This window comes from Ambystoma mexicanum, chromosome 11, assembly GCF_040938575.1.
Source record: "Ambystoma mexicanum isolate Mex_15411 chromosome 11, UKY_AmexF1_1, whole genome shotgun sequence".
NCBI classification, from domain to species: domain Eukaryota; kingdom Metazoa; phylum Chordata; class Amphibia; order Caudata; family Ambystomatidae; genus Ambystoma; species Ambystoma mexicanum.
In genome coordinates, this window is record NC_090934.1 from 1,328,012,096 (window position 1) to 1,328,028,074 (window position 15,979).

General features: G+C 46.8%; 1 protein-coding gene across 1 annotated transcript in view; it reads right to left on the bottom strand.

The window, feature by feature from the left end:
- The window catches only part of MYO5A (myosin VA), a 937,291-nt gene that overhangs the window by 340,491 nt on the left and 580,821 nt on the right, over nucleotides 1–15,979 (bottom strand). The window contains exons 17-18 of the mRNA XM_069624847.1: nucleotides 10,128–10,214; nucleotides 8,511–8,619 (exon numbers count right to left, since the gene is read on the bottom strand). Of these exons, the coding sequence (XP_069480948.1) occupies nucleotides 8,511–8,619; nucleotides 10,128–10,214 (196 nt within the window). The remainder of the gene's footprint in view (nucleotides 1–8,510; nucleotides 8,620–10,127; nucleotides 10,215–15,979) is intronic.

Here is a 15,979-nt window from a genome sequence, read left to right on the forward strand (position 1 = left end):
CAAAGAGCGTGGGGATCGGGAAGAGTCCCTCGCAGGCTGGCCACCTGCCGAAGCCCGCTCGACATGCGCCGGGAAGGAGTGTGGCGCCAGAGGACCGAGTACCTGATTGACAAAAGAAGACAAAAAGACAGAAGAAAGTATCCGGGGAAGAGCGTGCAGTATTACATGGCCGGAGCCAAACCCAGGAGCACTGGTGAAATCGGCCCGTTTCCGTTGACGAGGAAAAGGGGACTGTGGTGTGGCGCTGGTTGGCAGAGTCAGGGTAGCGCATTCTCCCAGGGCTGCACCCCCACGCATCTCTAAACATTTAAAGGGGAAGAAGCTTTTTTTCTGGTGAAAAAGGTTCCATCTCCCATCCCTAGGAAGGGACGCCCATGCAGTATGGAGGAAAGGAAAGGGGACGGGACGTAAGAGTAATGTAGAACTACACCATGGACATCATTTAGGGGTTGCAATTGCGACCCCCGAGGTCTCCCTTGCTACCCCTAAAAAAAAAAAAAAAAAAAAAAAATTAGAAAAAAAAAACGTTTTTTATTTTAGATTGAGGCTCATGAGCTGTGGCCAGCAGCATGTGGCTTTGTTTCTGATAGCTATAGCCGGTACGATAGCTCAGTCGATTGAGCGCTAGCTGATGCAATGTGTGTGTGATCTGCAGGTTCGACTCCCAGCAAGGCCAACTCAGCCTTTCATCCCGCTGAGGTTGATAAATGAGTAGCAACACATAGGTTGGGTGATAGTGTATGCATATTTGTTCTATATGAAGCGCTTAAGTATTAAGTGATATATAATAACACATCATTATCGTTTGGCCTTGGACGTCTGCTTGCATTCACAGTGATTTGGTAATATGGGCCTATACGCACTGATATTGACAATACATACAGTGATCCATTCTTGCATGAAATGCATATCACTCTACAGTGATATCGTAACTATATTGTTCGTAGTGTACTTAGAAACAATGCAATGTGATGCCACTTCCTGTCTTGTCGAGGGGTGAAACGTCGTGTTCCATGCTTCCCGTAATGTCTCTTCGGGGTGGGGTCAAATAACATAACTGCCTGTGATGTCATCAGAGGTCAAGGGTCATGTGATGTCACTTCCGCCACCCCTGGCATTTTGGTGAAATGACGTCCCCGTACTACATTGAGCAAAGCATTTTAGTATAAGAAGCATTATGATCTCCGGAAACCCATGACACAGAAGCGAGTCTTGATGCAACGTGCCCGGAGATAGCTCCGGCAGTAGATACGTGAAGTGCTGTGACTTTATCTAGTTCGAAAATATGAGGCAGGATCCAATGGGGATTGCAAGGAAACAGCAAAGTCAACATGGCGAGAAATGATCAGTGAATCCAATGTCCCAGCACTCTGAATAACTTAAGAAAAACTTCTTCTGGCCATAGAGGCCCAGAGAACCGACCCTCTATGTGAGGATAGGCTAGTCTGCCACACATTCTGCAGGGACACATCAGCGGTTAGAAGCCAGCCGACACACAGCTGCAGCAAACCAGAAGCACTCGATTTGCACCTTCTTGTTTAGTGCCAAGGATATCAGAGTGCAAGAAACAGTTCTGTTCCTGGAGCAACCTTGTCAGGTCAAAAACCTGGGAGCACTAGGGTCCCCGGATCTACATAACAAATGCCAGAAGACTGATCACAAGGTCAATCTTTGAGACGAATGTAAAAACAGTGAGTACATGCAGGGGTAGGTGGAAGCTATGTCGGCTGCTACTAAAAAAAAAATCCCGGAGAAGTGGATTTAACATTTGTAAAGATGTTTAGTGCTGGGAGGCCCCCAGGGTATGTAGGTATGCACACAGAGGGACATCGTCTCTTATTTTTCCTTTCATAAAATGTGCATTAGTCACTCAATACAATGTTCAGCTCTGGGCTCTGACCTGCCAGCCAGGGACGCTTTGCCCCTCAAGCCGAGTGAAGCTTTTTAAGCAGATTTGGTCAACCAGGGGATATGCTTCAGTGCAGTCATCAGCATGCATGGAGAGAGCCTCAGGGATACAAAAACAGGTTTTGGAGTTTACTGCTGCTGCACTGCCCGACGAGGGGATGCCACTTGTTCAGACAGTCAAAAACCACATTTGTTATTTAATAAATCATTGAGAAACATTTGAAAATAATATATGGCCTAGTGAGAGGTTGGTAGAGATCAACAAAGGGTAACTTGGTTATTCATCAGTAACATCGATTACTGCAATGCTCTGTATTTGGCCTTTCCTAAATATCTTTTACGCCGTCTTCAGCTTTTGCAGAATGCAGCTGCTAGGACTATTCTCTATGTGCCCTGGGGTGCCCATATGACTCTGCAGTTACGACAGCTTCACTGGCTCCCTGTTGAGCAACGCATCAGGTTTAAGACTCTCTGTATCGTGCATAGGGCCATCTACGGTTTGGGGGCAGAATTTCTTCAGAGCAATTTCGCTCTGTTCACTTCCCAACTGCCCCTTCAGTGTAAGGACCTTAGAACTTTACAACCTCCTAGGTACAGGCTCACCCTTACGGGAGGCTGTGCTTTCTTGGTGCCTGCTGCCAAAGCTTGGAACCTGCTCTCTCTCATGCTACATAGTACTGAGCACCATATCACATTCCGCCGCGCTCTGAATACCTTTTTATTTTAATCCGATAGTCATGATGCTTGCCTCTTGTTAGCGCCAAGATGCCTTCTGGCTTATGTCGCGCTTTATAAATGTAATTAAGATAAGTGTGAGACAGGAACCCTCTTTCGTCATCTAGTTATGCTTCCAAGGGACTTGGGGGGTTATAGCAATTTAAGAACAGGTGATATTCCCAAAAGAGGACTGAAATGGGTGCAAGTAGTTAAGACTGCACTGTTATTCTGTTCCTCGCCTTTTATTCACCTATTCCTCTGCGCACAATTGTGGGAGCGGCAGCTGAGCTGCATTACGACTAGCCGTACAGAGTTACACCAAAAAAAAATGGCTTTATTTTTCTGTGAGAGTAAACAACAGGTCAAAGATACTGGTCTCAAGTTGGATGAGGAGTGTAAGTGCGATGAATGATTTTTAGACAGTGGGCCTCATCATGACTTGGGCGGTAACCCTTAAAATCGGCGGTAACGCTCTTAGCGCCGATTTTAAGGGTCCGTCGGATCACGACTCCAAATACCGCCGGCGCAATAACAGCCGGCGCAAGGACAGCCGGCTGTACAAGCGCCGGCCATAACAGCGCCAGGAACCATTCACACTAAAACATCATCAATCACGAGTCCGGCGTAAGCGCTATTAGCGCCAGAAAAGCGGCAGATAATCCGCCGAAAATACCTCCAGCAAAAAGCGGGAGGTAACAAAACACAGGCCACAGCAAGAAGGACCCAGGTGGAAGCAATGCAAATCAGAGGCCTACAAAGGACCCACCCATGCACAACACACCCTCCCCAACCCCATTACACCAGCAGGAGCAGGGAGGAGACAGCAATGAGGGCCCAGGTGGAAGCAATGCAAATCAGAGGCCTACAAAGGACCCACCCATGCACAACACACCCTCCCCAACCCCATTACACCAGCAGGAGCAGGGAGGAGACAGCAATGAGGGCCCAGGTGGAAGCAATGCACATCAGAGGCCTACAAAGGACCCACCCATGCACAACACACCCTCCCCAACCCCATTACACCAGCAGGAGCAGGGATGAGACAGCAATGAGGGCCCAGGTGGAAGCAATGCAAATCAGAGGCCTACAAAGGACCCACCCATGCACAACACACCCTCCCCAACACCATGCTGCCATTTGGAGCCGGGAGCCTTGATGTCGACTTCTACCAGCTGTGTCTGGAGCTACAGAGGCCAGTCAACCAGGCCAGGGCCCTGGGAGTGCAGGGGGCAGTGGGGATGAGGAGAAGGAGGAGGAGAGCAGCACCAGCACATGGCGGCCAGCCATCCCCAGGGTCAGGCCAACACCCTGGGCCCTAACTGATGGTCAGTTGGTGACAGAATATCGGCTGGACAGGGCAACCATCACCCAGTTGCTGGACACAATCCAGGGTGACATATGCAGCCGCATAGCCACCAGCACGGCAGTACCTCCCCTAGTGAAGCTTGTGTCTGTGCTTCAATTACTTAGGACTGGCAGCTACCAACATACCGTTGCCATGATGCATGGAATGGCCCAGTCCACATTCAGTGCCATGCTGGGACAGGTGCCTGATGCACTGTTGAATCATGTGAACGAACACATTGCATTGCCAGCCACACAGGCACAGGTGCACCAGCGTAAGGGTCAATTCTATGCCATTGCCCAAGTCCCGAATGTAATAGCAGCCCTGGACTGCACACTTGTGGCACTTGTACCAACCCAGGCACATGAGGCTGCCTACAGAAACCGTAAACAGTACCATTCCCTCAACGTGCAGATGACATGTGGCCCTGACCTCACCTTCAGCCACTGCTGTGCCCGCTACCCAGGATCCACCCACAACTCCATGGTCCTACGCAACAGTAGCCTGCCAGCGTACATGGAAAGGCACCGAGGCCAAAACACATGGCCACTGGGTGAGTACAAATGTATCCCACAAAGCATGTCAATCCACAACTGATGGTGCCTGTCATAGAATCCATCATTCCCAATAGTCAGCAGCATCACAGCAGCATACACATTCAAGCACCTTGCACGATGAACCTTGGACATGTCCTACACAGCAGAACACACCCATGCAGGATGTAAGACATGTGGCGGCACAGTGACATATGGAATCCCCACCACAACAAAGCCTCCTGTGTGAGTAGCACCATGGCTCACGACACTGACACAGTCCAGATATCCCACCCTGGCCATCCGACAGTAATGAAATTCCAAACCATGAGCTGGCACATCCACAAATGCTCCACACATAATTAGGCCGAGTAATGACAATGCACATCCCATAGTCCCCAATATGGCCATGGAAATGCATGGAGAACAGTACAGAATAGTGAAGAGCAGCAAATGCAACTGCAGCCAAATGGATTTGCAATGACACATGAGGCAGCCACTTCTGTCAAGCAGAAGTAGATGGAAGGGCCCCCTCATCCTGCGACAAGTCAATGAGTGCTGTTACATACAGAAACATAGGCGTACCAAGTGGAGAGTACCCCATTGATTCAATCGTGCCCGTAGGACAGCACACTCCACAATGTTATAGGCCAAATGACAAATATGGCAAAATCACACTGATGACAGGGCTCTGTACACCCACTGGACTTACCTTGTCCCCATACCGGCTTCCTCTCCCCTGCAGGTGATTCTGGATATCCCCAGTACACGTGGCTCATGACCCCTGTGCGTCACCAATACGCGGCGGCGGAGTGGGCATACAACCTTGGCCATGCCCGTACACGGATCTGCGTGGAGAGGGCATTTGGACTGCTGAAGGCACGCTTCCGGTGCCTCGACCGCACGGGAGGGGCAATGATGTATGCACCAGAAAAAGCTGGAAATATTGTACTGACATGTGCCATGCTGCACAACATCTGTTGTCGCAGAAATGTGCCACTGCCTCCTGATGCACATGTGTAGCCACCTGATGATGCTAGTGAGGGCGATGAAGTGCCAGAAGGTGTTGCACATGCACAAAGGGTTGGGCAGAGGGAAGGGAGGTTGGCCAGACAGGGATTGATTGATTGATGGATTCCATTAGAAATGGGTAATAGGTAAATTGTGAACATGTCACTTCAACATTCAATTGCATTTGTTACTATCACTACTGTCCATGCATTGTGTTTTTTGTAACATGATTTATTTTCCCTCCAACAATCCCCCCTCCCCCCAGTGAACACCCAACAATCCCCCCTCCCCCCAGTGTACAACCCCCAACTGTGCAGTTGCCTCATCAGGCCAACAACAATGTTGCCATGCACCACTAGGATGGGCGCGGGCGCTTCCCTCTCCCAGGACCCTCCGGTGTGCGTGCCCTCAGGTGGCGCATGTACCGGCGCCTCGGAGATGGGTCTAGTGAACCCTCTGTGGGTGTTGTGGAAGTAGAGGGTACGGAAGCGCTGGCCATCATGTGCTGGCGCATGATGTTATTGGCCTCGCGTTGCTGTTCTGCCAGTGCCGACACTGCCTCCGTGAATTCGCGGACTCGTTGCCCAAAGCCTGTCAGGGCAGCGGTGCATTGTTGCACAACTTTCCTTGTGCGCGCATTGTCCCGCGCAATGTACCTGCACCCATGTCGGATGGATTTACTCACAGCCTTTATGTGCCGGCTCTGGACCATTGCCATTGCTTCCACCCAGGCCTGTTTTGCCTCAATGATATCCAGTCGGCCCATGACTGCTGCCCCAGTGACAAAGGCCTCTCCTGGTGAGTCAGGTGGTGGACCGCGAATTGGGCGCTGTGGGGGGGGGGGGGGGGCTGCATGGCGACATGCCACCAGACTGGACTGGGCTCCCTGGCTCAGACAGCTGGCCCTCTGGACTCCCATAGGACGGAGTGTCCACATCGGGCTGCGGTGTGCTGCAGCGACGCACAGGCACATGGCGACTCCCTGCCTGGTGTCTGCCTGGGGTTGGGCTTCCATGGGGTGTTGACACCCCTTCTCCATCACTACTGCTTTGCGAGTGTAGTGCGGCGGCATGATGCCCACGTGGAGGTGTTGCTCCCACGTCGGGCTCCAGTTCAGGCCTCTCTCCCTCGGCATCGGGGCTGTGGATGGTGGCTTCTGGTGAGCTGCCAGTCGCCTCCCTGCGGCCATGTGGCTGCCGCTGCTGACTGGCGGGGCTGCGTTGGGGTGAGGTGGTGTTCCCCCTTTGTTGTCTCCCATGGGTGCGGCGTCTTTGGGGGGTGCTGGTGCTGGTGGAGGCACGGTGTTGTGGGCGCATTGTCGGTGTGGCCTCATCGCCATCATCACCAGGCTGTTGGGATCGACGTGTGCCTGTGGGGTACATAGGGGGTGGTTTGAGTACAATGCTACATACATTTGTGTGATGCAGGTCATGCAAACAAGTGTGAATGAAGACAGTGACAATGACGCAGTCAACTTGCATTCCGTTCAATCACCATGTGGTGCTTGTTGTGGATGTGCATGGAGGTACACTGCATGGGAACGCATGGTTGAGGTGGACTGCGCTCAGGCTTTTGTGGTTGTGTTGATGCACAGTACCACTCTACGTAGCTGTCCTATGGGTATGGGAGTCTATCCCCTGCCATTCATGCACTGCACGTACGGGGTTGTCTAGGCAGCACTACCGTTCTAGGGATGTGGCCCTCACTTACGGGTGTATGTAGTGCCTCAGACACATGTCTTCACTCATTCAGATGCATGTATTTGGGGATGGGACTCACCTGCAGTTGGATTTATGCCAGTCCCTGCCTCCACTCAACCAATGCCCTCAATGGTTCCGACGTCGATGAGGCCCATCAATTTCTCCTCCCATGGTGTGAGGTTGGGTGGGGGGTGGCCCTCCTCCTGTGCCCCTGCTTGCACTCCTGTGCTGGGACAGGATGCCTCGCACTCGCAGGTCATTCAGCCACTTGCGGCAGGCCTCCCCATCCCGGGCACGCGCCCCACTGCACTGACTCTTTGTGCGACGGATCTACATATTTGGCCTCTGCGCTGGGCGCTGGTTTTACGCTGCTGCAGCTCATTATGGTAAGTCAGTGCCTCCTCCACAAGTACCTCAAGCTCCTGGTCACTGAACCTGGGTTTTCTGACCCTGTCCAGTGCAGACTTGCCCCTAGTGCGCTCTTGACTCATTTTCAGGGTTCAGATCGTGTGGATGGCTTCCAGTGGCTGTGATATCCGATGGATTGTGATTTCCAAGATGGCCACCGTTTTAGTTCCCGTTCCGACGGTGACGCGTTTCCCGCGCGCTATGAGCGCGAGGTGGCAGTAGCGCCCGGTGCGCCGGATTTAAGGGTTCGCGCTAATCGCGCTAAAGCCTTGGACCGGGGCGCGTGCACAATGACTCGTGATCTGGCGGATTATCCGCCGGGTGCCTTGGCGTTAGCGCTATTTAGGTCCGGTGGATAATCCACCACATTTACCGCCCAAGTCGTGATGAGGCCCAGTATCTCCACCAAGTGTTACATTCCTTTAACTAAAAATAGTCTGGTCATGGCCAGAAAAATAAACCTACAGCACTTTGGTTCTGCTCTGTTTAGGTGTCTAATAATCGACATATCATTTAAATAAATCAGCAATGTTCAATTCTGAACTTTAAAGAACCATACTAAATAGTGCCCAGGGGCATGGCTTGTTCATATTACAGATGCCGCATTTAGTAAAACTGTGGTGGTATTGGGGACTAAAGGGGGGGAGATCTAGCTACATTACATACAAGCTTCCTTCTAACATGCCACAAGGCCTAGAACCAAGATGGAATGTAAGGTTAGACAGTCTAACGAAATCGAAGGTATACAGAAAAGAAAAAAAAAAAAAGAGTAGACCTGTTGATCTCAGTCTTTGCATAAATACATAAATGTTACATTTAAAAAATAAATATTAAGTCCAATCCAGAATACCAAGGGAACACTCAAACACAAATATAGTTAATTCTTACCAGAATTAGCTTCTCCAACACATTTTTGCAAGTCTGCTTGCGATCAGCCAGGACATCTTTTTGCTTCATTAATACCCGGTAGCGACTGAAAAACTCTTGGTAGGTCCACCTGTGTAAAATTGGAGAAGGGTTTCCATGAGTTCTTGCTCACTGCATCAACTAGCTCTTTAGTTGGGGACACCTTCATTGCAATAAGGATGTAATGTGATAATGTAAATAATGCCTAATTGCACCAATATAGACTGGAGAAACAACCAAAAAGCACCAGTTCATTAATTTATATCATGTTTTAGATTACACTACTTAGTATGTATCGAGGCAAGCAAAAAGGAAGGTTATTGCTTTTTCTAGTTCCCCTTACTTCAGATTTCTCAGAAACCAGAATATTTACTCATTTAAAGCAATTATATGGTGTGGATCTAACCCAAACAGCAAGGGATAACTTTTCAATACCGAACAATATAACTACATATTTTTTGTAGATGAAGTGGAGTTAAGCTTGGGTGCATATTACACATCTAAAGTGTTTGCCCAGCCTGTGAGCAAGTCTGTCTTAGGTTACTCACGCCCTCATGCTTCTTTCTAGTAATTTTTCTGGTTTTTCATTAAGTAATCTGCACGTTAGCGTAAAGCCTGCAGGCATTATTAAATTGTCAAGCACAGCACCTATGTACTTCAATTCTTATCAAATCACTTTTGTAAAAAGCCAAGCATGGTGCAGTTTACCAAGCAGTATGACGATAACTGGAATGCAGTCCCTAGTTGGAGTTAAGGTTGCCCGTAATCTACCTTCTTGTACCACCCTTCCCTTCATGTGCTGGTTTCTGGGCAACTGAACCATCTTCACACTCTTCCCTCCCTGGTGCTTTGTTCATTCCCTAATTTTTAAACACCTAAATAAGTACATCTCTGATTTAATGTAGAACCAAGTCGATCAAGACATACATTGCAGTTGTCTTTAATTTGAAAATCTTTTGCAAGCAAGCAATCGTTGTCTGCCAACTCTCCTTCCTGTGAGATGCTTAAAATGTATCCTGTTGGGCAAACACATTTGAGGTAATCCCTGAACAATGTCTGGAAAGGTGTTGGTTCAACTTACTAAAAGTTTGGGCCTCCGATTCCATAAGGTCATGGCTCTTCTGATCTGCAGTGTGATAATGTTATGAAGCAGAACATTTTTCAATGTATCAGCCCAAGAAAAGAAATATCTGTCTGTTGTAGTTAGTGATATGTCGTTTTCCAGACTATAAAAATAACATTGCTTTTAAAGGGAAGATGGGGCCCTTAAGATTTACTCTGACCAAACAAAGAGGGTTAAGTAGGACCAGTGGTGTCTCATATTACCATCAATGTGGTTTATGCTTTCATGGAAAGGAAGTGAGAGGTATTTATATAGTACTACAACAACTTCAAAGAGAATAAAACTAAGATGTTGCTGTGTGAAAAAAAACCCTCTAAAATCTACAAAGGGGTTTAACCCCTGGGCATTGCTGAACAAAGTAAACCGCAAAATACAAAACCTGGAGAAACATATCAAAGATGCAAAATGTTCATTAACTCTCAATAAATATGATAAGGATGTATTGTGTACTTTCAAGAAAAAATAACTTGAAATACCTTGACGGAAAGCCAGCTGCACTGATCCGGATAGTTTCCAGGACACCGCAGGCTCGCAGTTGCTGCACTGCTCTTTTGGCATCAAACCTACAAGAAAAAATGAAAAAGAAAATTATAATATAGAGTAATTTAAGATTTGAATGGAAACATTGTTTCAAATTAGACTTCGAAGGATAAAATATATGAATGTGTGTCTTCAGCAACGCTTTGACTGTAGCCGAGGACCAGTTTTAACCAGCTCAATGATTACATGATCACATAAAAAAAGAAAAAACAGATGAAGTATGTCCCACCATGACACGTATCTAATCTAAGTTAGGCACTTTGGCCTTTGAAAATCTCAAATTTAATTTGTTCCGTTACTGGATCCAATCTACATGACAAGGCATTGACTGATTGCAAAAAAAAATAAAAGAAATAAAATAAAAAATGATAGAGAAAAGACTTGGATGCAAGTCAGACAAATAGCATGAAAAATGAAGCGGTGCAAGTCATTTTTTGGCACATGGCTCAATATAATTGGGGAAGCACCAGGCAGAGATCAAAAGTCTCACCACAGAATACCTCTGGTAATTCTGACTTTCAATCTGTTCACACATTCCAACAATCAACAGCCAAACTAGCAAAGATCAAAGGTTTCCCCACCTCTGAACCGTGCAGCTGAAAAATCTAGGATTTACATCTATGTTTTCAATGACAGCTTAACCTAAGAAAAGGAGGTTCAAAGTAGCAAAACATTGATCGGGTTTGGTTTGACAGCAACAGACATGCACACAGTGTCCAAAATCTACTCTGCTTAATCCTTATACCAGCCTTTACATATTTAAACATCAAGTGTTAAACAGGTGGGACTTTTAAAGCCCTAGGAACAAGATTACTTTTCACACTGTGATTCCATGACAAAGGTTTCCATGTTAGTCTTGATTCTCAATGACAGGTATTAAGGGAGTTTTCCTTAAGTCCACTTTAGGTAAGACTCTGTAAAACTATTTGATAAGATATGATAGGTTATTTATCCATTGGTATACATGTCCCCAACTCTTAGTATAAATCTGTACTACCCAAAGATTTTGGTAGAATGGCGGAGCAGTCAGGCGTATTTTAGGAGGAGCATGTGAGCTGTAGGTAAGTACACTGAACCCAGTAAATACAATATGTATTTATTTTTACATTTGTAAAGCGCGTTCAGCCCACAGGCATCGAGGCGCTGTTACATGACCAGTTACTCACGTGACATTACAGGCATTATAAAAACATACAGTGTAATAATTGATCATCCGGATTTCGGAAGTTCAAATGTTAAAGTTCAGACTGCGGTGGTGATGGCTGCACACGTTTAGGAAAATAGTAAACTTTTTAGGGGTCTTCGGAATGTTTAGGAGAATGTCTTGGGAGAGTTCAGAACTTAAGGTTGAGGCGGTTCCAATGTTTGGTGCAATGACTGGGAAGCTAGAGCCTCCAGCTTTCATTGTTTGAAATTTGAGGGTGAGGGTGTTATGCGGTTAGCATAGGCTGCTCTTGTAGGTCTGGATGTGGAAGCTGTATAGACATTTTTTGAGATAGGTAAGGAGGGTCATCGCTCGGCAGGCATCGTGCCTTCGATGGAAAGAGTTTTGCAGAAGATTTGTTGGCCAATAGGAAGCCAGTGGGCTTTTATTCTTGCTACTGACATATGTTCAGTTTTGGGAATATTTAGGGCAGCTCTGTTGGCATTGTTCTGGATGACTTGCATTTTTACAAATGTTGGAGTTTGTAGTACCTGCGAATAAGGCTTTGCAGTAGTTGGCCTGGACCCTACAGTTGTGTGAGCTATTGTGAGGCAGCTGTCAGGGTAGAGAAAGAGTCTGGATGTGTTTAATAGCTTAGTTGTGTAAGCCGCAGAGGAGGCAATGGCGCTAACATGTTGAGTAAGGGATAAGGTAAAGTCAAGATAGATATCAAGCGTTTTAACAATGGGTGATACTGTGATTGGGATCCAGTTGATGTTGAACGAAGAGTATAAGTGGTCAAGTTTCTTGATCACTGATGAGGTGCCAACAAGGAGAATCTCTGTCTTCTTGTCGTTCAGGCATAGTCGGTGCATTGCCATCCAGGTCTGGATGGTCATATAGACAGTGTTCAGGGTGGTAGAGTAATCATGATAGTTGCCAGAGAGGGGAAGTAATATTTGGGTATCATCCGCGTAGTTTGTGTAGGAAATACTGATGGAGTTCAGAAGGGCAAATAGTGGGATTGTGAATATGTTGTACAAGGTTGGAGACAAGCAAGATCCTTGAGGCACACTGCAGGTGATAAGAGCGGGTGGGGCGCTAGCATTTTCTGCAAATACTCAACGGGATCTGTCCCCTGGAAAGGAGGTGATCCAAGATATAGCCTAAGGGGAGAAGTTTGCAGAGGAAGATAGGTGTTGGCTGAGAATGTTGTGGTCCACAAGATCAAAGGCTGCTGATCGAACAAGGAGAAGCAGCAAAGCAAACTGGCCTTCATCCTCGATTTCATCAATATGGATCTTTAGGTCCAGTAATGCCGATTCTGTTCCGTGACCAGGGCAGAAACTGGATTGGGTATGATACCTAGGATCTGGTTGGCTTCCATAAAGCGCTGGATTTGCAAGTAAGCCACTAACTTTTTAACAGGAACTGGACCATTGATAGGGCGGTAGTTGCTCGCGATAGCAGGGTCTAGTGATGATTTTTTGATGAGGGGGACAAGGGTGTCAGCGCAGTCTTTAATGAGACTTGCCGGGCAGGTATCTCCTTTGCATCAGTACGGTTTGAGACCTTTAAGGCTCATTTTGACTGTCTTCTGAGACGTTGGAGAAGTGAAACAAGGGGAGGTTGGGTGGTCTGGTAGTGGGAGGGGCAAGGACTGATCGCAAAGCTTGCAAGGTGTTGTTCAGGGATAGTTTGGAGTCAATTTTCCAGTGTGGGTGTTGATTTTGGCATGCATGGCGCTTTGAATAATAGTGCACCACAGGTTGTCTTTGCATATAGCGACTGGGGCGGGTGGGGGTCGTGGGGGCTTCCAATTCCCTGAGAATCGAGAATATTTATCATCAGGTATTAGATTTGACATTGGCAATGCATGCACTATATGAGGAGGATTTTGCAAGGAGGATGGCTTTTCTGTAATGTTTAAAGGCTGTCATGAATTGCAGCTTTGTTGCTTTGGAAGTGGACTTCTTCCAGCTAGTTTCCACTAGCTGTTTGTTAATTCGGAGTGCTTGGACTTCGGGTGTGAACCAGGAGTTCATATGTGCGGATGCTTTGAGTTTGCATGGCTTGAGCGGGACAATAGTATCCACTGCAAGAGTATGAGTGTTGGTATATAGATCAGCAAGTGAATAGGATCGTTGCCAAATGGTGGTACAGGTAGGAGGGAGCACAGTAGGGGATCAAGACGTTCCTTTGTGAGGTTTTTTTTTAGCTACAGGCAAGAGTGGCTGGCAATGGGATGGTAGTAGTTGTGGTGTGTCCAGTTCTAGAGATGGGGAACGGCACTATGTTGTGGTCAGTACTTGGGCACGGGCTGTTAGTGTAGAGCCACCTGACAATTGAGGTCAGCAGTCCAATCTAGGATGCAACTTTTGTTGTATGTAGGGGTGCCAATATGCTTTGAGAAGCCAAGGGCGCACAATTAGTTGGAGAGCGGACTAGCTTCGAGGTCATTATAGCCTAAGTTTAGGTCACCTAAAAGGATAGACCAAACGTGGGTTTGATGTTAGCGGTTAAAATAGGTAGTAGGTTGTCTTGATCGAGAGTGCAGGGCCAGATGTGGCATGCAACCAGGTTTCAGTTACTGCTAGGATGTCAAGATAGGCGAAAAGGTTGTCAATATCAAGTGCATGGGCAGAGATTGATCCGGCATTGACTAGTGTGCATTTCAGTTGGTGGGGAGGAGTGTGAGTAGTTTTTTGTGTGGTAGAAGGTTTGGGTAGCTTGTGGGTGCTGTGCGTGGCCCTGGTTTTCTCTCTAGGTGTGGAGGGATCTGCTAGCCTGACCCCTAGGCAAATATATATTTTGGAAGTGGTTAGTCCAAAGAAACTTCACACACTGAATTATACTAAATATAGATTTTATATACTCATGGCAAGGTAGTTAAGTAAATACTCTCAGACTAACCAATACACAGGAATTATTCACAATACTTTTTAAAAGTGACTGCTTCAATTTTAGTTGCTTGCGGTTACAATTTTTGGAGAATGACACTAACCTATGCAGGTACTACCGCGCACCTGCATAGATAACAGATAATGGTAATTGCATTCATGTAGTAAAGTCACAACAGAAGTCTGTACGAAGGAAACTTATGGTTATTCACACTAGAACAATATTATATGTTCCAGTAACACTTCTCAAGGCTCCCAATGCTTGGTAAGTCCAATCCCTAACTAGCCAAAAGCCAGTATAGGAGTACAACAAAATGTCTTATGTAGCAAGAGGAAAGGCAAAGGGGACTTCATTCACTAGAATAAAAATGCCTAGCAAGATAACACAAGTTATAGGGACCCTTAGAAGGACTAACTAATAAGACACAAGCTGTCAGGCCTGGGCCAGACCAAAGGTATGAGTGCAACTCTTCGGCTTAAGGCAATTTCTACATTCAGCCACGCAGTACCTTAGGTTAAAAGAAGTAAATGCAGCTGGATTCTCTCATGTGTAGCAGCATCGGACCCGGTCTCCTGATTCTTTGGTTTGGTGATGAAAGGAAAAACTCTGAATGGGTTATCCAATCAGGACAGCCAGCCAGCCAGCTGGGTGTGGCCCCCCCCCCCAACCCCTCCGCGTGGGAACATTCAGGCACTCTGGCAGAAAAAGGACAGGTGAGTGTTACACTACTCCCCTGCTTCCTAGGCGGGGGTGCCCAAGGGTTCTGACACAGACAGACAGACAGACAGACAGACAGACAGACACACCCCCCCCGAATGGTAGATGAGCTAACAACGGAAAACCATACGAGAAATGGTGAAAAAATAAAAGGAGGCACCAAGTTAGAACATAGATGACCCTATTGAGCATAACCAAGATTGTAAATAGTCTTGAGTAAAAAAAAAAAAAAATATATATATATATATATAGCACAATAGTTGGTTGAAGAACACATCCCCTGCCACCAGCACTAACTGTAGGGTTATCGCTGTGACCAGAAAGTCACAGGAGCAGAGAGAAGGGGGATACTAGGTATCCCCTTAGCACTCCGCATAAGATGACGTGTGCCAATTTCTCATAATATAATGTATTAGGAAGGATACAAAGTATCCCTCTTTCCTTGAGAGCAGTAGTTTAGGGAAAAGTAAAGAATCTCAAAGGAGAAACCAAGGGGTTCCCAGCAACACTGCACATAGGGTGCTGTGTGCTGCAAAAGTTAAACACAGATGCCCTAAAGAGGAAAGCAGACTCCATAAAATAAAGCAAAATGGAAAGAGTTCCCAAAGTCAGAGCAAAATAATAATGAATGAGGGGGGAAAAGGCTCCTCTCATTCAGGAAAGAAAGAAAAAGGTCCAGAAGTCCAGCAAACAGTGCCAAGGTTCTAATTGGGAGAGGGAATTAAGCATAAAAACGGATAAATCTCCTCAACAACTGGCTAAAGGGGATTCTCCTCAATATGGAGCAAGTGATCTTACTGGAATTTCAGGGAGACTACTGTTGAAGATTAGACAATGAGTCACAATCCAGTGTCATTGGACGCAACTTCAGAACTTTCCACATCAGCCGCAACCAGGCACCAATAACTTCAAATATGCCCCAAAGTGCGTGCATGTATGCATGCATTCACTGTTTATATGTATCCATGCAGATTTGTATCTAGCTCCATATACCTAGTCTGTCGAAAATCCTCCTCCACCTTTCAC